At 42.5% G+C, this 24,534-nt stretch overlaps 2 protein-coding genes across 2 annotated transcripts in view; one reads left to right on the plus strand and one right to left on the minus strand.

Moving 5' to 3' along the window:
* The window catches only part of FAM180B (family with sequence similarity 180 member B), a 404,198-nt gene that overhangs the window by 41,952 nt on the left and 337,712 nt on the right, over nt 1-24,534 (plus strand). The window lies entirely within an intron of this gene.
* SPI1 (Spi-1 proto-oncogene) overlaps nt 8,079-24,534 on the minus strand; it is a 28,964-nt gene continuing 12,508 nt past the window's right edge. The window contains exons 3-5 of the mRNA XM_075065344.1: nt 16,415-16,602; nt 9,926-10,082; nt 8,079-8,893 (exon numbers count right to left, since the gene is read on the minus strand). Of these exons, the coding sequence (XP_074921445.1) occupies nt 8,577-8,893; nt 9,926-10,082; nt 16,415-16,602 (662 nt within the window). The 3' untranslated portion in view covers nt 8,079-8,576. The remainder of the gene's footprint in view (nt 8,894-9,925; nt 10,083-16,414; nt 16,603-24,534) is intronic.

Consider the following 24,534-nt stretch of genomic DNA (forward strand, 5'->3'; position numbering starts at 1 on the left):
ATTTGTTTAGCAAAAACCGGCTTAGGACCAGCTTTAATTGTTTTAAGACCGATAAGGGAAGACCGTTTAAAAGTTTAGGCTACTGTGTTTGTGAGGTGTTTAATTTTTTTTAATGGTTGCTAGCTATTATAAGGCTACTAGCTGTTTAGGGGTTGCTGCTGACTGTTACAGTTTTTTTTTTTTTGGTGGGGGGCGGGGGACTGACAATTGAAATTATCAGGCCCGATATGCAATTTGCAATTAAGCTGGAGGGAGACAGATTGTGTTTTTTTACGGACAGTAGAGCCCTTAGTAACAGCATTACACAAACATTTTGCACATTGCAATATTATTTAAATGATGTATAGAAAGAAAAGAAAAAAAATAATTTATTTGATAATTTTACGGAAAAGGCCAGTAAATTATGACCCAAGGTCTAGGAGGAGGTTTTCAACAACAGTTCAAAGCGGCATAACTTTTGTTGACAAAAGTGTAGTGTAGACATAGGCTCCCTGAGGACTTGGCTACACTTAGGCTAACTGGAAAAGGAAACTTTTTCAAATAATATTGTGACGTTGCACCCTATATGTTTTATGGAAATATGCTAATGTGTGAATATAATGTAACTGGAATATGCTTCATGCAAAATGTCTCCTGTAAGGTATCATTACAGAGCTTATCTACTGTGTGTGTTCATCCTATTTGTATGTATCATTCTTCTATCTAAAGCTAGAAATGTGAAGTATTACTCTGCATAATTAAAATAGGACCTCAAAGTGTGGGCCATTAATGGTGGCTTAGAATCTTGATGGCTCCCATTAACTAGAACAATTGGTTGTAAATGACTCTGTTTATTTGTAAGCCTTCCTGTGTTCCTGTGAGTCAGGCTGGAAAGAATGGAGGCTTGAGGTCTCACAGGACATGTGACCCTGTCTCCTGGTACTGGAATCCATTTTAAACCTGGTGCTTTTCCATTTAAAAGGAGGGGTGGGGACCAAGAGACAAAAGATTACCGCCTTGTGCCAAAGCTATGTAAGGGGGTGGAACAGAACAAAGAGGGCTGCAGTCATGAGAAATCCCCTAGTTACCACCTGAGCTGGAATTAACAAGAACTGCACCAGGGGAATGGATTGGGCCCAGACTAAGAGTCTAGGCTGTGAAAGAAGCTTATTGGAACATCTCTGAGGGTGAGATTTACCTGTATTCAGTTTCTTACTGTATTAGGCTTAGACTTTTGTGTTTTGTTTTATTTTGCTTGATAACTTACTTTGTTCTGTCTGTTATTACTTGAAACCACTTAAATCCTACTTTTTATACTTCATAAAATCACTTTTTGTTTATTAGAAAACCCAGAGTAAGTGATTAATACCTGCAGGAGCAAACAGCTGTGCATATCTCTCTATCAGTGGTATAGAGGGCAGACAATTTGAGTTTAACCTGTATAAGCTTTATACAGAGTAAAACATTTATTTGGGGTTTGGATCCCACTGGGAACTGGGTGTCAGAGTGCTGGAGATAGGGACTTGCTGCTCAGTTTTTGGTTAAAGTCTGCAGCCTGGTAGGGTTCTGGAGTCCCAAGCTGGGAGTGGAAAACAGGCTCATAGGTAATTCCAGCACGTCAGGTGACACTCCCAAGGGGGTCTCTGTGACCGAATCCGTCACAAATATTTTAATTATATTTTTCCCCCAAAGGGTTGGTGGGGGGCCATGCACTCTGTTGGGGTAACCCTAGTGCATTTGAGACCTGGTGTGAAGAGCTATGTCGGGGGGGGACATTGCCAGAATGTGTCAACTTTAAGAAAAGAATTTCCCCCCACACACACCAGGGGCTATATGTTGGGAATCCCTTGGTCACATAGGCACTGATTCTGTGGGTGCTCCAGGGCTGAAGCATCCACAGAGGAAACAATAGTGGGTGCTCAGCAACCACTGGCAACCCCACCGATCAACCGCACCACCTCCTCTCCCCACCCCCAGGGCATCCTGACTGCCATGATCAGCTGTTCAGCAGTGAGCAGGAAGCACAGGGGAGGAGGGGGCGGGAAGAGGTGGGGGTGAAACGGGTTGGAAGAGATGGGGTGAGGACAGGGCCTGGGGTGGAGCCAGGGGTCAAGCACCGCATGGCAAATTAGAAAGTCAGCATCTATGCTTGGTCAAATGGCCTCAGATCTGGGTCACTGACCATACCCTATGTCCCCATGAGGCATACCAAATTTCAAGGCAATCTAGTTAACTATTCAAATAGTAGAGCACTTAAAACTGCCAGACTTTAAACAGAAAGTTGGTTTAACTTTCTCTGTTATAATCATGGGTGGCCGGTGACCTGGCCATTGATGGGAGGCTAGCCTCTGACCCCTCCCCTTGTGCCTGAGGCCCCACCCCCTGCTCTTCTGCCCCCCTCCCCCACAGGACCCATCAGCGCCCCCACCACTGTCCCTGGCCCAGCACTAGGCAGCTGGGTGATGCAGCCTCAGTGTCCCCAGTCCTGGTGCCCCGGGTGGCCAGGCAATGTGGCTGCAGTGCCCCCAGCCCCGGAGCGCTGGGCGGCCGGGCTGTGTGATCTGAGTGCCAGGTGGGCAGTGTGGCCCCAGCCACCCTAAGTCTCTGCGGAAGGTAGGCCAGCCAGCCCCAATGCCAGCCAGCCTGGGCCAGGGGAGAATGCCAGGAACTGCAGGAGGGCACCTGGGGGCAGGGCCATCCAAGGCTATTTGGGAAGGCACAGCCTCCCCCAGTCTACGATACCCGCCACCCATGGTTATAATCCCAGATTTAAAAAAATAAAACAGGAGTTAAGGTGTAGAATACATAATCAAGAGGTACTGTAACTATTCCAGAAACAAGCCTTACAAACTCAGGAAATTGAGTTAATGTTAAACTTAAAAGAAACCCAAATATGTTAAAGTATAGAAATGTAAAATTAAGGCATCCCAACAGCATTAATGCCTTGTCTACACTGCAGAGTTTTATTGACAAAAGTTATACTACTTTAAAGTGCTTTAATTAAACCGCTGTTGCATGTCCACACAGTGCTCCTTGTGTTGGCAAAGGGCATCCACACTAGCATCTCGCATATTGACACAAAGAGCAATGTACTGTGGGTAGCTATCCCACTGTGCAACTGTCCATAGGGTGCTTTAGGAAGGGTTTGCAGTGCCTCATGGGGCAGATACAGCCTCACATGATGCAGGTTTCCCGAGCCCTTCTTTCCCTGGGCATCCTACTAGATCAAGGGTAGGCAACCTATGGCACGCATGCCAAAGGCAACACACGAGCTGATTTTTCAGTGGCACTCACACTGCCCAGGTCCTGGTCACCAGTCCTGGGGGCTCTGCATTTTAATTTTAAATTAAGCTTCTTAAACATTTTAAAAACCTTATTTATTTTACATACAACAATAGTTTCATACCACAGTTTCAGTGCTACTGCAGTGCTGCCCAGGGAGTTGAGATAGGCGCTTAGATGGAATCCTTAAACCCCAGAGACTCAGCAGCATATTATTGTCGGCCTAGGCCTAGGGCGGCAAATTTGCAGGGGCAGCAAATTTATAATAGCAGCATTTTTGTAATAGCAGCATCAGTGATGCCACGATTTGACAAATCATAGCGTGTATTGAAACCAACAATGATGGTGCGGTGCCATTTAGTAAACATACTCGCGAGAATCCTAAACATTAATAATATGAATGGAAGGAAGAAATTAAGCGGTTCTCAGTTTTGGATCCATGTGCGATCCCACGCTATAAGTGAAATCACGCTATACAGACACGTGTTCAAGCAAGGGTCCTCTGTACTTGTAATTTTATTTATAATAAAACTTGTAAATGTTCAATTATTTTAATGATATTTAGATTCATTTTAGTTCAAACGAATTTGTAAAAATACTAAAACAAGTTCAAGGGGCTGGTGGCAGCAAAATCATTAATCCGCCACAGCAGAGACTGCATTCCTCTCCACCACAACCCCACCCCTACAATCCTTTGCATATCCCTGGCCTCCCTAACATACCCTTTTCTTGCATTGTCCCTCGCCTCCTCCCTGCTTCATGTCCTCCACTCCATATCTTCACTCTCCTGTCTCACCATAGCCTTGCTTATGCTGCGTCTCAGGTAGAACTGCAGCGTCTCATGACTGTTGATGTCAAAAGGTGGCTCATAGGTTGCACAGTACTAGCATAAATGCTCTACCTCTACATATGGCTATAAGTGGAATGTCACTCATGCAACCAGCACAGTTTCTCCGCCTATCGATAGCCTGATGTTTCATCAGAAAGGGGCAAAACATTGTAAGACAATAGATATTGCTAGAGTTAGCTCGCTAATACTTTTTTTTGAATAATATTTCTAAAAGGATTGATTAGGAGCCAGACAGTAATTAAGACAGATAAAGTGAAGAATGGGTTTCTTGAGCATAGACCAGATTAAAATGTTTTATATCTGCAGGCTGAATGAATACCCTGCTTGAGGGAGTCATTGATGATTTCCATCAGCCGTGGCTGTCAGATATTCCTACAAGGTTTTACTAATCATAGTTTCACGTTGCTGATTATGGTCCAGACTAAATTCCTTCAGCACCCTGTGATTGGGCCACACTCAGTCAAAGAAGATGGGAAGGTCACTGTTTTCTACTTCATTTTAGCTTCCTTGAAGTTACTGAGGCTGTCACATATTTGCTCAAACTTTTTCTCTAAAATTGCAGAACAGCTCCTGTTTGAGTGTGTGATGGGGTGGAAGCAATTCAGCTTCATCAGACAGACAGCTATCTAGAACAGTTCAGCTGGATGAGATATAACAGATACTATTACAGAGAAAAAAGACCTTTTGGTTCCCTTGGCAGCTAGGGCACCTTATTATTCAAATCCCTATGCCACAGATGACAAATCTAACCAGATGCAGATGGGGATTTAGTATTGTTTCTAAAAATATTTCAAAACATTAACTTGAGGAAGAGAAAAGATCTTGGCTTTGGAGATTAACACCATTATTTTAAACTACTTGCTAAAATTACATTCAGAATTTTTTTTGCAAAAAATGTTTTAGTAATAAATATTTCCTGTTCCCCATGAAATTGTTTTCGGAGAGCCCCATGTGGAGTATAGCTCCATATTTCATGGACCTGAAACTAAGGTAGGCATTGAAGCTTTATATTAGAGATCAAAGCAACTGCTCAAAAGTTAGATTATGAATGAAGCACACAGGCCTCCCCTCCTTCGGAGTCCTGTCTGTCAGATCTCAAATTGCTCATCAGAGTTTTTCATTTTAAATTTGAATTTCTATTAAATTTCAATGTTTGTTTTCTCTATCTGCTACTTCCTGGAGAAACAGAAAAGCAAATGGGAACTCTCATATCTGAGAACTCCCTGGTGAGCTGGAAATACCTGATTTAAGATCTTCCAGCCATGCTCACATATCGTCTATCACAGATTTGTTCTGTTTGAATCATCATAGTTTCCCTGTAAGAGGAAATGATACCTGTCTACCAAGCTCTGATATCAGCAACTGTGAGGCTATTCTAGGCCAGTTTTACTGTGCCAGCTGTGTTGGGGATGAGGACATAACTCATATTTTCATGAGGAATTCTCTTCCTTCCTCTCGTCTCAGGTAAGAAAGGGACAAATGTCTTGCTTCTAGATAGTTCCTGGAGCTGAGTCACCCTCAGTGCCAAAGAGAAAAGACATGACTAGGGAAGAAGCTCTCAACTTCAAAATCAGCACTGAAGAAATCCTGAAGACAGTCATTGGTAGGAGTTGTTCCGGCCTTCCATTGAGAACTGTCTCAGGTTCAACAGAGGTACCGGCCCACAAAGTCTACCACAATGAGGCAAATGGAGTTTAATGGTAATAGTGTTGTGTTATGTAGAAAGCAGATCACTAAGTTGCTTCTAAAATTATAAAAGGCTTCCTTAGGACAGTTTTACAATCTCTGCTATAACACGACACCATCTGAGCATATAAATGCTCAACTAATAGCAAAGAGATTTCTGAAGAGCATTGATTTAAAGAAAGGCTTCAAGATTTTTTTGAAAGTTAAAAGAAAAAGCAGTCCCCCTGTCAGCAACTGCTGCTGTTGATTAAAGTTCTGAAACTCTTGGCTAGCTGTAATTCTCAGATTTCTACCAGCAGTAAATATATTTACCATGTTCCTGAGTCAAGACACTGGAAAAAGTTACATACTTGGAAAAAAACACTTTGTGCATTTTGTTAAAGCAGCTGCTTCTTCCTGTCTGGTTCCAGGGAATTACCACTGCACAGTGATGAAATCAGTCTCTTCACTTCCTCAGTGGGACTGTTACTGTAGACAAAATTGACTAATTTGGAATATAACTTTAAAGACTCAGTCCTGCAGGTGCTGAGCACTCTTGTCTCCCACAGGCTTCAATGAGACATGAAGGTGCTTAGCACTTCTCCAGATCAAGCTCTAAGAAATCAGTTTCTTGTTTGCCCATGTGTTCCTCATCACCATGTTTGACAGCCTATGTCACTGTTGAATGTTTAAATAAGAAGGAGGATCTTTAATCCCAGCTTTCAGTCTGGTCTGCTCTCCTGAATTATGGTATTTTAATCTCCCTTCCAGCTGTTTTAGAGACCTTTGTTACACCTTCCAACTGTACATGCAAGGTGCATATTATAAACTGTGAATATATACTATGCATCTTGTACAATACTCATGGACTGTTGCTTTAAAGCAATGCTCTTCAGAAATCTCTTTGCTATCAGTTGAGCATTTCAGGATGCAGAAAAATTATTTGGTAGTCTGTGATCATGTAATTAGACTATTGTAATACATGTGCACGGGGAGGGAGGAGGCGGAATAAAGGTTCACATGGTATCTTAAATATGACATTTCCTAATTTTTGAGAGCTTAACTAGAGCCATGAAGTCTTAACATTCTCCTAAAATAGGCTGGTTTTCTTTGTTTGTTTTTTTGTTTTTATGGAATCCAGTAAAGCTGGTTAATACTTTGCGCTGTGAAATAACTTGTATCTATACAGAGTTATTAGTTTATTATTTGCTTTACAATAGTGCCTAGAAGCCACAGTTAAGATCTGGTTGTAATCAATTGTGCTAAGCACTGTAAAAGACACAGTAAAAGGACAGTCACTATGCAAAAGAGCTCACAATCTAAATTAAGACAAAATGCAAGAGTGGATGTAACAAACAGGGCTATGTCTACACTAGAGAGTTTACAGTGGCACAGCTGTACAGATTCAGTTGCACCGCTGTAAGATCTCTCATGTAGCCACTTTGTGCACACAGGAGAGAGCTCTCCTGTCGACAAAGCTACCGCCACTCATTGGGGTGGATTAACTATGTCGCTCAGAGATGGTGGAATATTCACACCCCTAAGGGACGTAAATTTTGCCGATGTAAGTGATAGTGTAGACATAGTCCAGGAAGGAGCAAGGGAGAGAGGATGAGTGAAAGAGGAATAAGGGCTGGTCTACACTGAAAACTTAACTTTGGCATAGCTACATCTCTCAGGAGTGTGAAAAATCCACACCCCTGAAAGACATAGCTTTACTGACCTAACCCCGCTACTGCCTCTCAAGGAGGTGGATTACCTATGCCAACAGGAGAACCCCCCCCATTAGCATAGATAGTATCTTCACTGAAGTCCTGCAGCTGTGCTGTTGTAATATTTCAAGTATAGATAAACCCTGGGTGTAGATATACCCAACATGGGTTAATGTAAGCCAATTATGTTTATAGCAATGTGTGGTTGTAAATTGCAACCATCAGTATAAGTGAGTGGAAAATTCTGAATTGGTGGACCTGCTTTGCATTTAATATGCACAGGTGAAAATGGTGATACAGCATGCATGGCAGTGGTGATCTGAGACTTTAGTGTGTGCATTTTTCAGGTTCCTAGTGACTTTTAGGATTCAATAGCTTCCTATACTGTGATTCCTACTCACTTTTGTTTCATAGTCTGAGAATGCTTCTAACATTTCCAGGGAAATAAGAAGCCCATGGAGACATTAAATGTTGATAAAGTCCGGGAGCCTGTTCTTCTCTATACCCAGTTACCATACTTGAGCTGATACTGTGTAAATGCAAGTGAGACTAGTTTGTGAAGCAGCCATCTGTCATGCAAACACCAAGACTTCATTATATCAAATTTTATTAAATATATACATGTTATTACTATTTAAACAGAACAGTTATCTTTCCAAGATCTGCAAACTTCTCTCTAGCTGTTGAGAGCTGCAGCAGAGCCTGTATTAATGCTAGTTTAAAAGCTGTAAGCTAATGCAGTGTCACTGAAGATGACACAGCACTGCCTTTGAAGGGCAAAACCTCATCAGCTGTATCCATTAATTACAACACAATCAAACAAATATTTTCTGACAATAATATATTTATACACTTCTAAAATTTCCCAGCTCTGTCCAGCTTGTTGGATGGGAGCAGAATTCTCTTATCTGTAGGATTCTCAAGTGCTGAAGAAGGGAATTCGTACCAGAAACATCGGACGTTAAAAGCCCTGACAAGGTAGAGAAGTGGGCACGTGAAGCAAAGAGAAAGATGCGTCCGTCTCCTTTGCCAGTATCCAGCCAGGAGGTCTTCATTGTTTGGTTTGCTCAGGGTCCCAAGGCCTGTGCTCAGTGAGGATAATGCTTCCTATCAGTGCTTCCCCTTCCCATTACCTCTCCGCTAAACTGGTAGGTCAGCTTCTTCTTGACCTTCTTGACTTCCCCCGTCTTGCCGTAGTTTCTCAGTGCCCGTGCCATCTTCTGGTAGGTCATTTTCTTGCGGTTGCCCTTCTGGATGCCCCAGCGGTGTGCCAGTGCCTCTTTGTGTTTGGAGGAGAACTGAAAAGTGCCTTTTTCCTTGTCCACCCACCAGATGCTGTCCTTCATCTCTCCACTTCGAAGAAGGTCCAGAAGGAACTGATACAAACGGATTTTCTTCTTGCTGCCTGTGTGAGGGTCAGAGAGAGAAGGCAGTGGTGAGACAGCTTCATGGTTTCAAGTGTGTAGCATGGAATGGGGAAGCTTACACAGTTCATACTGTTGTTTTTGCTAACATGCTATTCGAAGAAATTCTTCAATGTACAGCAGTTATAGAGATAGATGATGCTGAGATGTAGTGTAGCCTGGTGCACTGAGTACAGGTATAAGACCTAGCACCTCCTGAGATCTAACCCCAGCCCGGACACTGGTTTGTTCTACTCAAGGGAGTTAGTGTTGGATTTTTTTCAGAGGTGTTGAACATCTACACTTCCTATCAACTTCAAGGGAAGCTGTAAGTGCTCAGCACTTCTGAAAATCAGACCCTTAAGCTCACTGCCTCACTTTTTCCCATCTATAAAAGGGGATAATATCTACTTTCCAGAGTTGTTGTGAGGGTGAAAACCAGTGCACTACTTTCAACGTATAAATCTCTATATTAATGTTAGGTATTTATTACAGCAATAAGAAGTTAGAATAGGTAGGGCCAGGGGCCTAGGGCCCTGATCCAAAGTTCACTAAAGTCAGTGGAAGGAATCCCTTTAATTTCAGTGAAGTTGGGATCACGCCCTGTGTGAAGGTGTGAAGGACTGGTGATAGTAATCAAGTGTGAGTAACTAGAAACACATTCTGTTTATAGACTGCATATAATGGATGGGTTCTACGCACTTTTTAGAAAGAGATGGAAAGTCTGAGGGGTGGAGGCAGGTCGACTGTTCCTGAAAGCAGAGGCACCAGAAGATCAACTTCTGGCAGAGGAAAGGACCAAGGGGTGATTGAAATGAGGCCAGAATCAGAAAAGCAGAAAAGATAGGTATACAAGGGGAGAGAAGATCAGAGAGAGAAATGGGGATGTAGCCACGATGATTTCAGAAGATAAGAAGCTTCTAGGGGTTGAGTGAAGGGGCAAACACAGTTAAATCTTTAACACTATCTGTCAACATCATACCAACACAGTCTGCACACTTGTGGCTCAATGTAGCCTCTCTGGGTTTACTGACCTGGCTCTCCATGTATAATTCCAGGACGTGGGTCCACACCATCAGTCTCCCCATCTGATACCTCCAAAGGGGGGCTCTGCCTCTCCATATCCTCCTCATCAGAGCTGGGCTGATGTGGAGAGGAATACTGTACGCACATCCGAGGCAAATAGGAGACCTGTAGAAGAGGGGAAGAATGGTGTGGGGAGGAGAAAGTGACAGAGCAAGGGACAAAAAATGAAAAGGTTAGGTGTGAGGGGAGATTAACAGAAAGGAAGGGAGAGAGTGACAGGTGCATGAGATTATTTAAGATCATAAGTAGAGATTTAATTGCTGTCACTTAAACACTGTGTGGTTTAAACCTATTCAGAGGACCAGTCAAGTTGAACAAAAACTGTCTTGACCCATTTAAAGTAGTCTTGACCCATTTAAAAGGGGGAGGATGAAGCAGTGGAAGACAGAAGTGAGTTCTAGTTTAGGCCCTGCGCAATCACAGCACCTCTTTGTGCCTCGGTTTCCTCACCTGTACAAGAGAGAGAATTTTCTCTAATCAGGTGTACATGCCCATCACTGTGGTATCTTCCTGCCTGCTAGGGGAGTGGTGGATGTATTGCCTCTAAAGGAGATTCTTAGAGGGGTGTGGCAATAGTCATGCAAAGTATCTATTTTTCTGACAGGATGAGACTCCACCACTTTTCTAATGTGGAGACAGTATATTCATTTAACAGATGTCTTTGGGTGTCAGATTATTCCTGTGAGTGGAATTTGCTGGGATGAGCTTTCTCCAGAAAGACCTTCTGGGGAGGATTCACAACAATCACCTTTAAATGTGTGTGGGGGAACCCCCATGGTGCCGGTGATATAGTGGGGGAAATACAGAAGCAGCACATTCCTTGGTGACTTCCTGGTCCTTGTTAACTTTCCCCAGTCCAGAGCCACCCTCTTATAGGATCTTTTTCTAAGAGAGACTTTCTGGGGCAGCCCCTTTAAATTTGGCAATTCTAAATACTTGTAGCCACAAAGTAGCCATTTTAAAACTGGCTGCTGTTTACCATATCTTCCTCTTGTCTATCTGGTATATATCTGCTACTCTTTGCCTGTCTTATTGCTGAAGAGATTGGGCACTGTGAGAAGATTCTAACATTGCAGGGGCATATCCCACCTGGACTGGGGACAGCTCTCTCTGCTCCTCACCTGCTTTGAGAAGGGAGGATGCTCAACACTAAGGTGGGAGGTGTACCATAATGGGTCAGATTTTTGCACCACTTAGGTGATGATAAATGGCTGGAATCAGACCCTAACTGGCCATCTGAGAATTCCCCAGTGTAGACCTTTCACCTGGTGTAGAGCTGGTGTAGCCAGTTCCTATGCTGAATGCCTGGTGTTGGGAGTAAGTCAGTGACAAGGTGGAGTGTACTTCTGCTCTGCCAATACTTAACTGACATGTGATCCCTTGGCATGAGCAAGTGCAGACCTTTACATCAGGGCCGGAGCAGATGGATCTTGGGAATGCAAGAGCTGCTCTTTGATTGCCACCTCCACCCCTTGTGCCAGAGTTCAGTGCAGGAGAAAATATGGGCACTATCTCCTCACACTTTTGTGATAGTGAGACCATGGGGTATATTTCATCCTCCTGTGAATCGCATCGAAGTCAGGCAGGCAAGGTACAGAGACCATGCAAGAGGTTAACAATAAGGAAACCTCTCCTCTGCCACCAATGAAGGGACATTGCTGTGTGGGTCCAAATAGTGCAGGAGGTAGGGGAATAAGGCGGTTACTTCTTCCACTCCCCCCAAAACACCACATCCAATATGATGCTGGTGAAATGTGCTAAACTGATAACCCAGGAGATTGAGGGCCTCTTGAACTAACCTCCCTTCCCACCTAGTGCTGGAGGGAGAAGGGTGTTCTGCGTATGACTCCCTCAGCGCAGGGTTAGGTGAAGTTGGGAGGGAGTGCATGGTCTGTTCATGACTCACAGTGCCCAGTCTGGGGTCAGACACTGAATGACTGGTACTTTTCTGATGAGTCTCAAACCATCCTGGAATGTCCCAATAAGGAGTGTGCAAGTGGATTGGTTGAAGGGTGCAGTGGCTGGCGGTTAGTGAGTTGGCAGATTGGCTGGAGGCGAGCATGGCAGGAAGGGCTGTGATTGGGTAAGAGTGTGTGTAAGTTTCCTGTCAGATGCCCCAGAGTGAAACTCCAAACCTCACCACAGAGTCACCTTAAGTGTTTTACAGTTGAACAAACTGCAACTTCAGGGATGAGAAGGAAGGGAGAGGTGGGGGTGGGGTGGGGTGGGGGTGGGAGGTGAGTAGATGGGAGAGAAATGGGGAATGGTACCTCTGGAGGGAGAAGCAGGAGGTGGTTGGTGAGTGTGGTACCAAAAGGGGAAAGAGGACAAAGCTGAACAATGCCCCTGGAGGTGGGGGAAAAGAGCATGGGATGGTGCTGTGGGAGAGGAAGGATGAATGATGCCTCGAGAAAGAGGGTAGGGATAAGATGTAGATAGTGCCTCAGGAGGCAGAATAAGTTTCTTGCATACTATATATACTTTCCATATCTGCTATATTTTTGGTAATACATATTGCATCGGTATGTGAAATTCAGAATATGTGATATGTACGATATCCTGAAAATATTACACAATGAGTCACTTTTCCTGTTGGGGTGCTTGCAGAGGCAGATGATTAATGCAATCGTGGAGAGGAGAGGTCTTAGAAACTGCTGGCTACTTTCCACACTCTGCTACTACCTAAGTATTGCTGCTCTTTATTTATTTTTCCTCTGTCCACTCTTCTTCTTTCCTTCTTCCACACAGCCTTTCCTTTTCCTTACAGTGTTGTCTGCTGAGAGCTGTTATGGATAAGCTAAGTAAACTTTCTTAAGAAGACCTGTCCAAGGACAATCTGGAACTCAGATTTGGTCTCACAAAATAATGGGACTGTTCCAATTTTTTTGATAGCTAACTTCTTGTATGTCCCTCCCTCAGTAACAAACTACTGCTTTGATCTCACGTGACTGTAGTGACTAGCACATTCAGCATACGGATGAAAGTTGGCCTCCTGCTTCTGTTTCCTTGAAAATGCCTTGTAACAGTAATTGAATGATGACTGCCATCTGCACCAACACTTAGGGGGATTAAACCACAGCGCTCAGCACTAAATGCATGAGCTGCTATAGCTTGAGCTAAAGCTCCCTAACTGGGGATTGTAACACTTATAGCCTCTTCACAGAAGGAGCTCTGTAAACCACATTCACCAATAGGTTACAGCTGCACTCCAGATTACTCTTTGAGGAGAACATAGAAATGTAACGCTGGAAGGAACCTTGAGAAGCCATCAAGTCCATCCCCTTGTGCTGAGGCTGGACCAAGTAAACCTAGACCATCCCTCACAGGTGTTTGTCCAACAAGTTCTTTAAAACCTCCAATGACGGGGATTCCACAACCTCCCTTTGAAGCCTATTCCAGAACTTAACTACTCTTGTACTTAGAAATTTTTTTCCGAACATGTAACCTAAATCTCCGTTGCTGCAGATTAAGCCCATTACTTCTTGTTCTACCATCAGTGGACATGTTGACCACCATCCTCTTTATAACAGCCCTTAACGTATCTGAAGACAGATCCCAGCTCAGTCTGTTTTTCTCAAGACTAAACATGCCCAGTGGGTTTTTGTTTTTGTTTTTTTTTTTAACCTCCCCTTATAAGTCAGGTTTTCTAAATCCTTTATCATTTTTGTTGGTCACCTCTGGACTCTCTCCAATTTATCCATAGCTTTCCTAAAGTGTATATCCCAGAACTAGATACAGTTCTTCAGCTGAGGCTTTACCAGTGCTGAGTGCAGTAGGACAATTACCTCCCTTGTCTTACATATGACACTCTTATTATTATACCCCAGAATTATATTAGCCTTTTTCATAACTGCATCACCTTGCTGACTCACATTCAATTTGTGATCCACCATAACCCCCAGACTCTTTTCAGCAGTACTACCACCTCACCAATTATTGCCCACCTTGTGCATTTGATTTTTTTCCTTCCTAAATGTAGTACTTTGCATTTGTCTTTACTGAATTTCATCTTGTTGATTTCATACCAATTCTCTAAACTCTCGAGATCACTTTGAAATTTAATTCTTGCCTCTAAAGTATTTGCAACCCCTCCCAGCTTGATGTCTGAAGATTTTATAAGTATGCTCTCCACTCCAGTACCCAAGTCATTAATGAAATTATTGAATAGTGCCAGTCCTAAGACTGACTCCTGCAAAACCTCACTAGATATGTCCTCCCAGTTTGACAGCAAACCATTAATAAATACTCTTTGAGTTCAGTTTTTCAACCAGTTGTGCATCCACTTTATTATAATTTCACCTAGACCGCATTTCCATAGTTTGCTTATGTGAATGTCATGTGGAGCTGTGTTAAAAGCCTTGCTAAAATTAAGATATCACATCTATTGCTTCCTTCCTATCCACTAGGCCAGTAACCCTGTCAGAGAAAGCAATTAGATTGATTTGGCATGATTTGTTCTCAACATCCATGCTGGCTATTCCTTATAACCCTATTATCCTCTAAGTCAGGTGTTCTCAAACTTCGTAGCATCACAACCCCCTTCTCAGAACAAAAATTACTACATGACCCCAGTAGGGGGGACTGAATCTTGAGCCTGCCTAAGCCCTGCTGCCCCGGGGGGAGGGTGGGAAGCCCAAGCCCCACTCCCCTGGGGGAGGGGGTAAAGCCGAAGACCCTGGGCTTGAGGGGGCCTGTAACCTGAGCCGCAGCGCCCAGGGCTGAAGCCCTCTGGCTTCGACTTTGACTCCATGTGATGGGGCTCAGACTTTGGCTTTGGTCTTGGGCCCCAGCAAATCTAAGCCAGCCCTGGCTACCACATTAAAATGAGGTCCCAACCCACTTTGGGGTCCCTACCCACACAGTTTGAGAGCCGCTGCTCTAAGTGCTTACATATTGATTGTTTGTTAATTTTTTGCATTATCTCTCTGGATATCGAAGTTAGGCTGCCTGGTCTATTATTCTCTGGATTTTCTTTGTTCCCCTTTTTAAAGATAGGTACTGTGTTTGCCCTTTTCAAGTCTTTCTGGACCTCACGCATCCTCCATGAGTTCTCAAAGATAATTGCAAAGAGTTCTGAGATTGCTTCAGCTAGTTCCCTAAGTACCATGATGAAAATCATCCTATCATCCTTAATAGATCTAATTTGTCTATTTTGTAACCTGTTCTTTCCCTGTTTTAGGTTCCATGGACGGAACTAGCCCTATCACCTCTGTACTGAAATGCCAGACAAGGTGCGGATGGGTGAGTGGAACATAGCAGCGGGACGGGCAAAATCTCCTTCTCTGCTGCCATTCTGTGATGTTTACAAGGAAACAAAGTGGGGTCAATGCTCATTCTCAGCCTTCGGATGGACATAATGGTCAGTCACTGCATTTTAGCAGCTTGTCTAAATGCTGGAACTGGCACAGCTTGTAGCTCCTCGCAGAGTGGTGTCCCACACATTTTTTTTTCCTGTCTTTTTGTCAGTACCTGATTCTGTTTGCATCTGCACCCTATAGTCTACATTTCACATACTATTGTTGTGTTTGTTATGTGGTAGATTTTGAGGCTTTGCAGTGGATGAGTTTCCTGTTGGAAGAAAAATTAGCCACATAGACGCAGGGTATTTTCTCCTAGGCTGTTTAATTAAAACAATATACATACACAAGTCCTATTTACTCTGAGCATTAATGGCATAAATAGCTAAGGGGCTTCCATGAATTATGTAATGCATTAGGGAGTGGGTGGATCCTTAATTTTGCGTGTTTGTTAAAGTGTTACAAGGGATGAGTGGGTGTTGAAAATCACCAGAACACGTGTTTCATAATTTATGGTCAGCCCTACACTGCAATTCCATCTGCAAAACCTCAGCTAAGACACCATTGTGTCCATTTCTGTAGAACTGCCTTGGAGCCAGGGCTTCCAGGATCTGTGGCTTTCAGAACAGCCTGCCAGGTAGACTGCATTCAAGTCAGGGACCTCAGGGTTTGCAGCTCCAGGGCAACCTGCCAGGTAGACTACCCCAGAGCTGGGGCTCCATTCTTATTTGTGGAGAAATTTGAAATCTTTGATTTTATGTTGATGTTCAAAAGTGGAACGAAACCAAATATCAAAATCCTCTACCAAACAGAATTACCTTTTCTCTACACAGCTCTAAAAAATCACATTTCCTTTAGCAGTGAAGAGACAGCCTGTGAGCTGCCATCCAGACAAATGTGCTTAACCCACACTTCTCCTTAGTGACTGCCTTTGTGTGGTTGCTGTAGTCAACCCTTCTATGGGACTCTAGGCTAGGCTTTCTGTTTAACCCTTTCCTTAGGGAGTTTTACGTCAAGATCCATAACTTGTACCCTGCATTTCACTAACACCTTTGGCAAAACACTGCTCAGTCTCTGATGCCTCTTGTTCCATGCCCTTTACTGTCATCCTATATTCTGTGCAAAAGGTGACAACCATACCTGGTGGTTGAGGCCAATATGTGTGGTTGGGATCCCCGAGTCTAGGACATGCATCTGCTCAAACTCCATGTGCCGATAGAGCTGTTGCAGCTGAGGAGGCTGTACACTCTGGAGTTCTGTAAATTGGTTGTCCCCGAAGCTCTCAAACTCACTGTGCATGTGGTGTGGGTGATACTCCCAGTAATGGTCTAAAAGAAATAGAACAATTCTCTGTTAATATAGAGGTAAGAAACATGCAGCATTCATCAAACCTTTTCACTCCCTGTTCCCCCTTTCCCCATGTAGTGACCAGACCCCTAAATAACACTCTACATAGATCATCCTGCCTGTGAACAGCATCTCATCATCTCCAAGATGGCCTTGATGGAGGCCAATCATCCTATGGCAACTTTCAGTAGTATGATACCATCAGGCAGAAACCTAATCGGTTTCAAAGGGAATATATTATATGTTGCAGAAATGGTAAATGCTGACCCTTTGCTCTCTGGACAAAAGGTAAAGTTGTTTCTTTTAGGGGCCAGTAAATTTTCTTTAATTTCACCCATGGGCTAGTATGTTCCAATAATTTTTCTTGCCTCTCAATGTCATCACAGTCTTCCTCATTGTGGGGTGAGGAGGAGAGAGAAAAAAATTTACAGATTGCTCCTCACAAATAATCTTTTTCATTTTCCACTTGGCCCCATCACATCTATATGTTGCAGAAAGAGCATAGTGTACTGGTAGAGTCCGCATGGAACCATGGCTCACCCCCCCCCCCCCCCACACACTCTCTTACAAGATGAGATGGGGGAAGAGGAGCTATCGGTGAGTCCTGTTTACTTTGTTGTACAGTGGGCCTAAATTCTGAGGCAAGCCTCCCTCATTTCTGTAGCATGGTAGTGCTAAATTCTGTGGCACGCTAGAAATTTCTGTGATAGATTCAGATACATTCAAAAGGGATTTGTTTGGGTTTTTTTAATTAAAAAGATTAAGGCAACCAGTACACTATTTCTTGCATTACTTATCTTGAATATAAAGTCAACACAGGTCTCAGTTTTGGATTATTGTTCAGTTTATGCTGCCCCAAATTTTCTGTGTGCTGCAGAATTTTGTATTGGTGATGCATAATTTAGAATCTGCCAAGGGACAGCTGGAGGCTTTGCAAGCTCCATTTCACTCACAGTCAACAATTATAAGCACAAATTTGTGTGTACTTTGGGTTTTAAAATCTAGCACTACCTGTCTGACTTGATGGGGTTTCCACCATGTCCCTTGACAGTATTCCACCATCTAATACATCTAATTGTCAAAAAGTCCTCCCTGATATTCATCCTGAATTTTCCCTTTCTTACTTATACCCTGTTACTCCTTGTTCTAGCCCCTTGTACCATTTAAAATCATTTGTCTCACCCTTTACATATTTGCAGACTGCTATCATGTGCGCTTCCAACATACTTTTAATTGTCACTTAACCTAGTTGTATATACTTAGCTCTCTAATCTTTCTGTATAAATCAGTTTTTCCAGCCCCCTAATCAAGCTTTTGCTCTTCTCAGAATTCCCTCCCGTCTGTCAACATCTTTCTGACATGTGGTGGATGGAACAGTTCCAAGTGTAGTTGCATTAAAGTCAGAAAGAGAGGGACAATTCATCTTTGTTCTGTGATGTGATGTCATTGTATGTGACTGTATCTAGGTACTTATGTCCCCCATCCGCAAAGTGTCTGAGCACTCTCCAAGTATCAGAAGCAGAAATAAGAATAATAGTCTCACTTTTCCTTCAGACTGAAAAGGGAGAGAAGCTTAATCAGTTTATAGGGTTTTGGGGACTGGGGTTGTTTAGAATTGTTGCTTGTTCGTGTGTATGTGAGTAAATGTGTCTGTTTCTGGGTGTAGCTGCATAAAGAACTTACTGAGATAAAGCTAACTGAAAAGATGAGGTTTGTATTTAGTTTGGAATGTGGTGAGGTCTGTGCTCATTCTTTTCTTTCAGGAGTGAGTTCCTTCGTCTAGCCCCAGCTCCTGTGAAAGTCGTCTCCTACTGTCATGAGCTTCTCCCATGGTTTGATGGTTTCATTGTTCTAGTCTAACATAGCTGTCACAGGAGATCGTGGTCACAGTGGGAGAGGCAGTCTCTCTGGTAGCTAGTGTCAATCCCACAGAGGGTTTTCAAAATCAGAACACTGACTTTGAATTGAATTCTGCATTCACTGGGGAGCCAGTGCAGTGCTGAGAACCCCAGGATGATGTGTTCACAGCAACATGTGCTGCTATAGCAGAGGAGAAGTAGGGGTTTGGGGGGAGTATGACTACATTGCAATCACAGTGTGATTGCAGCTCAGGTAGATATACCTGATCTAGCTTGGGTATGGGAACAATGAAGCCTCGGCAGCGCATGCTTCAGCACAAGCTGTACAAGCCCACCTGGAACCCTGGGTAATTTCTCAAGGGGCAAGCATGTGCTGCCGCAGCTTCGCTGCTTCAGGACCCAAGCTAGCTAGATTAAAGCTAGCTCAGGTATGTCTACTTCAGCTGCAATCACACCCTGTGATTGCAGTGTAAACATACCCTTTGCCTCCTTTGTGACAGTGGCAAAAGTCTGTAGAAATTATTTCTCTGGGTCTGTTTGTATCAAATGATTTTTGGCCACCCATACTTGTTTTCTTCCTTTCTACTTTTTCTATCACAGGTCATTCATGTCAATATGTGTGAGAGGGGATGCTTGGGATCTATAGCAGTAGTCAAGGAGTAGTTGTATTGCCTCACTAATTCCAGTCCTTGGGCTCTTTGTTTTTCTGTAAACAACGTCTGAAATTTGGCAAGGTCCAACAGTTTACACATTTTCAGATGGGGAAACATGAGGGTGGTTGTTTCTTGCCTTGCAATGTGAGAGTGTTTTTTTTATACCTGGAAGAGGAAGTGGTCTGAGTAGGATATTAGGATGGTTCTTGCCATTTTTTTAATGTTCAAATCTAACATCAGAATCCAGTCTAGGGTTGCCTAAGGTGGAATGTTCCAATAGGAGGATTTGGGCTATCATATCAAAGGATTATTTGTCTAGCTAGAAGATTGAGTCTTTTGTTTTCACATGCAGACTTAGTCACAATGATCAGTCACCAGTTTCACCAGTCTAGATTGTCACAACACATTCTGCCTAGGATTGACCACAGATGTTCCAATTGATCCAACAGGCAGCAGCCCACCTTTTGGGTGACAAACTGATGAGAGCATAGTTTAACAGTGCTCTGCGCTGGCTCCTCACCCTGTTCTGGATCTGCTTGAGGGGTCTAGTGTTAATCTTTTAAAAGCACTCAAAAGGCTGGGGCTGGCTTTTTTCAAAGACCACTTCTCTGCAGCCCAATGTAACAACTAAGATTAGTGAGGATGCTGTAACTGACCCCAGGATGAAACTCTGGGTGTCCTCAGTGTCAAGTCCTCATCTGTGGAACTTCCCACCATCAATAACCATGGCTACCAAAGAGGTAACGAGTTATGCTTCATACAGACTGTGCAGACTTTGTAATCGTCATTCAAATAGGAACATTGTGCGTGCTTCCCAGCAGGCTTCCTTGAATCCTTCCGTAGCCATTTTTCATAGCAATTGTTTCTTCTGTATTTCAGGATGTCTCTTCATTTGTTGGAACTCCTGTCAAAGCCTCTACTACCTCTAGAACTTCCTTGTTAAGGCTCTTCTAGATGACTAGATTAACTTTTAGAATGCTATTAATTCCCACCCCCTGGTAATCACTGTCACCTGGCTTATTGAACAATGAATTCCATTTTTATTTGAATTGTGTAACAAGTGGTGCCATTGTCTCCATCAGGGCATCAAAATCCATCACTGGAGCTGGCTCCTACAGCTTGAAGAAAAAAGAGCCCTTAGGAAGCAAGCAGCTCCCAACCAAGATACATACATTTGCAATAACTGCCAAAGATCATGCAAATCTCAGATTTTACTATTCAGTCACATGAGACATTGCAAACCATCTATCTACATGATAGGTTGCAATTCCCACTGTCTTCTCAGAGATGAAAGGATGACAACAACACAGCACGTTACTGAAATACTATAAGAAAGTAGCTGCAATTCAGACATCATGATGATGATTATAATTATGCACCATCTCAGGAGTTACCACACTGACCACATGCCACAGATAGGTAACAAACCTGCACCATGTCATAAGTTACGTAACACAATGCTGTACCCATATATGCACAGTAATGCTCCCATATATGCAGCAACTCTTGTGAAGGGAGGACAGTCCGTATTTCTCTTTAGTGAATTATTTATCAATCAATTCTGCTCTTCAGAAAAACTTTCTTAATCCAATATATTTTGGTGATGTTGAAAGATAAACGCCGTCTGTCTCCAAGTATCCCTGCCGTCAGGGCATTCAGGTGTGGATAGGTATGTTGTACCACATTAGGTATCGGCACTGTGTACCAGAAGATGGGGAATTATAAATATCCACTTGTCCAGATATTACTAATATCAATTTGAGTTGGAGCTTTTTCTTTTATAAGTTCTTTGTAGGTTAAAAGTTGGTAATGAGGTGTAGTTGTTCCCTACTGTTCAGAAAGATGCAAAGGTGGAGAGAGGGTAGAAGAAAGGGGAGAAACGCTCAGGAAATGAAAGTGTCTACTTTGTGGCTCAAGGACAGCATCAGTAAAAGCCAAGCTGTATCTGCACTCTGGAGTCATTCTGAAAAATTTCATGTGAAGTGAAAGAGGATGTGAGAAAATTCTCTGTTGTAGAGACGTGGAGACCATGTTTGTTTTGGTCTTTTATGTAGTGAAAGGTTAAAGGAAGGACAGTGATGAGCCCTGAACTCATTGTCTTTACACACATAGAGGATGTTGGCCCGCTGGGATGCAATAATTGCTCTACAGTAGAGCTGTCAATTAATTGCAGTTAACTCACGTGATTAACACACACAAATTAATCATGATTAATCGCACTTACACCAATAGAATACCAGCTGAAATTTATTAAATACTTTTGGATGTTTTTCTACGTTTTCAATATTGATTTCAATTACAACATAGAATACAAAGTGCACAGTGCTCACTTTATATTATTTTTTATTACAAATATATGCACTGTAAAAATGATAAAAGAAACAGTATTTTTCAATTCACCTCAGACTTACTGTAGCGCAATCTCTTTATTGTAAAAGTGTAACTTGAAATGCAGATTGTCTTTTTGGTTACATAACTGTACTTGAAAACAAAACAGTGTAAAACTTCAGAGCCTACAAGTCCAATCAATCCTACTTCTTCCGTCAATCACTAAGACAAACAAGTTAGTTTACATTGACAGGAGATACTGCTGCCTGCTTCTTATTTATGTCACCGGAAAGTGAAAAGAGGTGATCCAATGGCACTTTTTGTGGCTGGTGTCATAGGCACCACCTTTCCTTGGTGCTGGTGGGAGCTCGCACCCTCCACTCCTGCCCCGCCCCATTCCAATCCCTTCCCCAAAGTCCTCGCCCCAATTCCACCCTCTCCCTGCCCCTATTGGACCCCTTCCCCAAATCCCTGCCTTGGCCCTGCCTCTTCCCCCAAGCGTGCCGTGTTCCCCCTCCACTCCCCTCCCTCCTAGCCACACGAAACAGCTGTTTCGTGGCACAAGTGCTGGGAGGGAGGGAGAAAAAAGCGGGCATGCAGTACACTCAGGAGAGAAGGTGGAGTGAAGGCGGAGGTGAGCTGCCAGTGGGTGCTGAGCACCCACCAATTTTTCCCTGTGGGTGCTCCAGCCCTGGAGCACCTACACAGTCAGCGCCTATGGCCAGCATTGCAAGGTATTTACATGCCAGATATGCTAAACATGTACTCCCCTTCATGCTTCGGCCACCATTCCAGAGGACATGCTTCCATGCTGATGATGCTCGTTAAAAAAATAATGTGTCAATTAAATTTGTGACTGTACTCCTTGGAGGGAGAATTGTAGGTCTCCTGCTGTGTTTTACCCACATTCTGCATATATTTCATGCTATAGCAGGCTTGGATGATGACCGAGTACATGTTGGTTTTAAGAACACTTTCATAGCAGACTTGACAAAATGCAAAGAAGGTACCAATGTGAGATTTCTAAAAATAGCTACAGCACTCAACTCAAGGTTTAAGAATCTGAAGTGGGACGAAGTGTGGAGCATGCTTTTAGAAATCTTAAAAGAGCAAGATGCAGAAACTACAGAACCCAAACCACCAAAAAGGAAAATCAACCTTCTGCTGGTGGCCTCTGACTCAGATGATGAAAATGAACATGCATCAGTCCGCACTGCTTTGGATCATTATCAAGCAGAACCCACCATCAGCATGGAAGCCTGTCCTCTGGAATGGTGGTTGAAGCATGAAGGGACATACAAATCTTTAGCGCATCTGAAACATAAATATCTTGCAACGCCAGCTACAACACTGCCATGCGAATGTCTGTTCTTACTCTCAAGTGACATTGTAAACAAGAAGCAGGCAAGATTATCTTCTGCAAATTGTAATTAACCTTGTTTGTCTGAGAGATTGGCTGACCAAGAGGTAGGACTGAGTGGACTTGTAGGCTCTAAAGCAGGGGTTGGCAACCTTTCAGAAGTGGTATTCCGAGTTTTCATTTATTCACTCTAATTTAAGGTTTTGCATGCCAGTAATACATTCTACTGTTTTTAGAAGGTCTCTTTCTATAAGTCTATAATATATAACTAAACTATTGTTGTATGTAAAGTAAATAAGGTTTTTAAAATGTTTAAGAAGCTTCATTTAAAATTAAATTAAAATGCAGAGGCCCCCGGACCAGTGGTCAGGACCTGGGCAGTGTGAGTGCCACTGAAAATCAGTTCGCATGCACCTTCGGCACCCGTGCCATAGGTTGCCTACTCCTGCTCTAAAGTTTTACATTGTTTTATTTTTTAATGCAGGTTTTTTTGTACATAATTCTATATTTGTAAGTTCAACTTTCATGATAAGGAGATTGCATTACAGTACTTCTATGAGGTGAATTGAAAAATAAATTTGTTTTTTACAGTGCAAATATTTGTAATAAAAAAATAAATATAAAATGAGCACTGTACACTTTGTATTCTGTGTTGTAATTGAAATTAATATATTTGAAAATGTAGTATACATCCAAAAATATTTAAAACAAATGGTATTCTATTGTTGTTTAACAGTGCAATTAATCGTGATAAAAATTTTTAATTGCTTGACAGCCCTAATCTAAAGTCTGACTGACTGGCTTTAGTCCAGGATTAGAAAACAGAGCTAAACCTCTCTAGCATCCTTCATCTCAGAGGAGTTGATGTTCTCTTGCCTTTGCTCAGTGAATACTAACTAGACAACTAGGAGGATGGAAAGTGGGCTATAGAATAGTATCTGTTAGTGAAGCGGGGTCACTGTGTTTTACCTCTATCAAAAACCAAATGAGAAAAAAAATAAAAATAAAGGAAATGAGGGAAAATGCTGAGAGCCTCTGCAAAATGTGTTTCTGATTCTCTGCAGAATTATTCCCTTCCCAGAGAAATGCCATGTTTCCCAAGTAATGCCACTTTGTCTATAATTATAGATAAGCTCATTACTTTTCACTTTACTAATTAACAAATCTGATCATTTCAGTAATGCTAAGCATTCAAAAATCATGAGTCAGCTCCCCCAAATCATGATATTTTATTTTTCTATATTCCCTCATTTCCTTTATTTTTATTTTTTGCTCATTTGTTTTTTTGATAAGGGTAAAACACTGTGACCCCTCTTCATTAACAGATATGTTTTTATATATAAAATTAGGGCTGTCAAGCAATTAAAATATTAATCGTGATTAATTGTGTGATTAATCATACTGTTAATAATAGATTACCATTTATTTAAATATTTTGGATGTTTTCTACATTTTCAAATATATTGATTTAAATTACAACACAGACTAGAAAGTGTACAGTGCTCACTTTATATTTATACTTATTTTTGATTGCAAGTATTTGCACTGTAAAAAACCAAAAGAAATAGTATTTTTCAATTCACCTAATACAAACACTGTAATGCAATCTCTTTATCATGAATGTGGATATGGAGGTGGATATTACCGCATCTGAGGTAGAGGCCAAACTTGAACAGCTTAATGGGACAAAATCGGAGGGCCCGGACAATCTCC

This window comes from Chelonoidis abingdonii, chromosome 4 (genome assembly GCF_003597395.2).
Source record: "Chelonoidis abingdonii isolate Lonesome George chromosome 4, CheloAbing_2.0, whole genome shotgun sequence".
NCBI lineage: Eukaryota > Metazoa > Chordata > Testudines > Testudinidae > Chelonoidis > Chelonoidis abingdonii.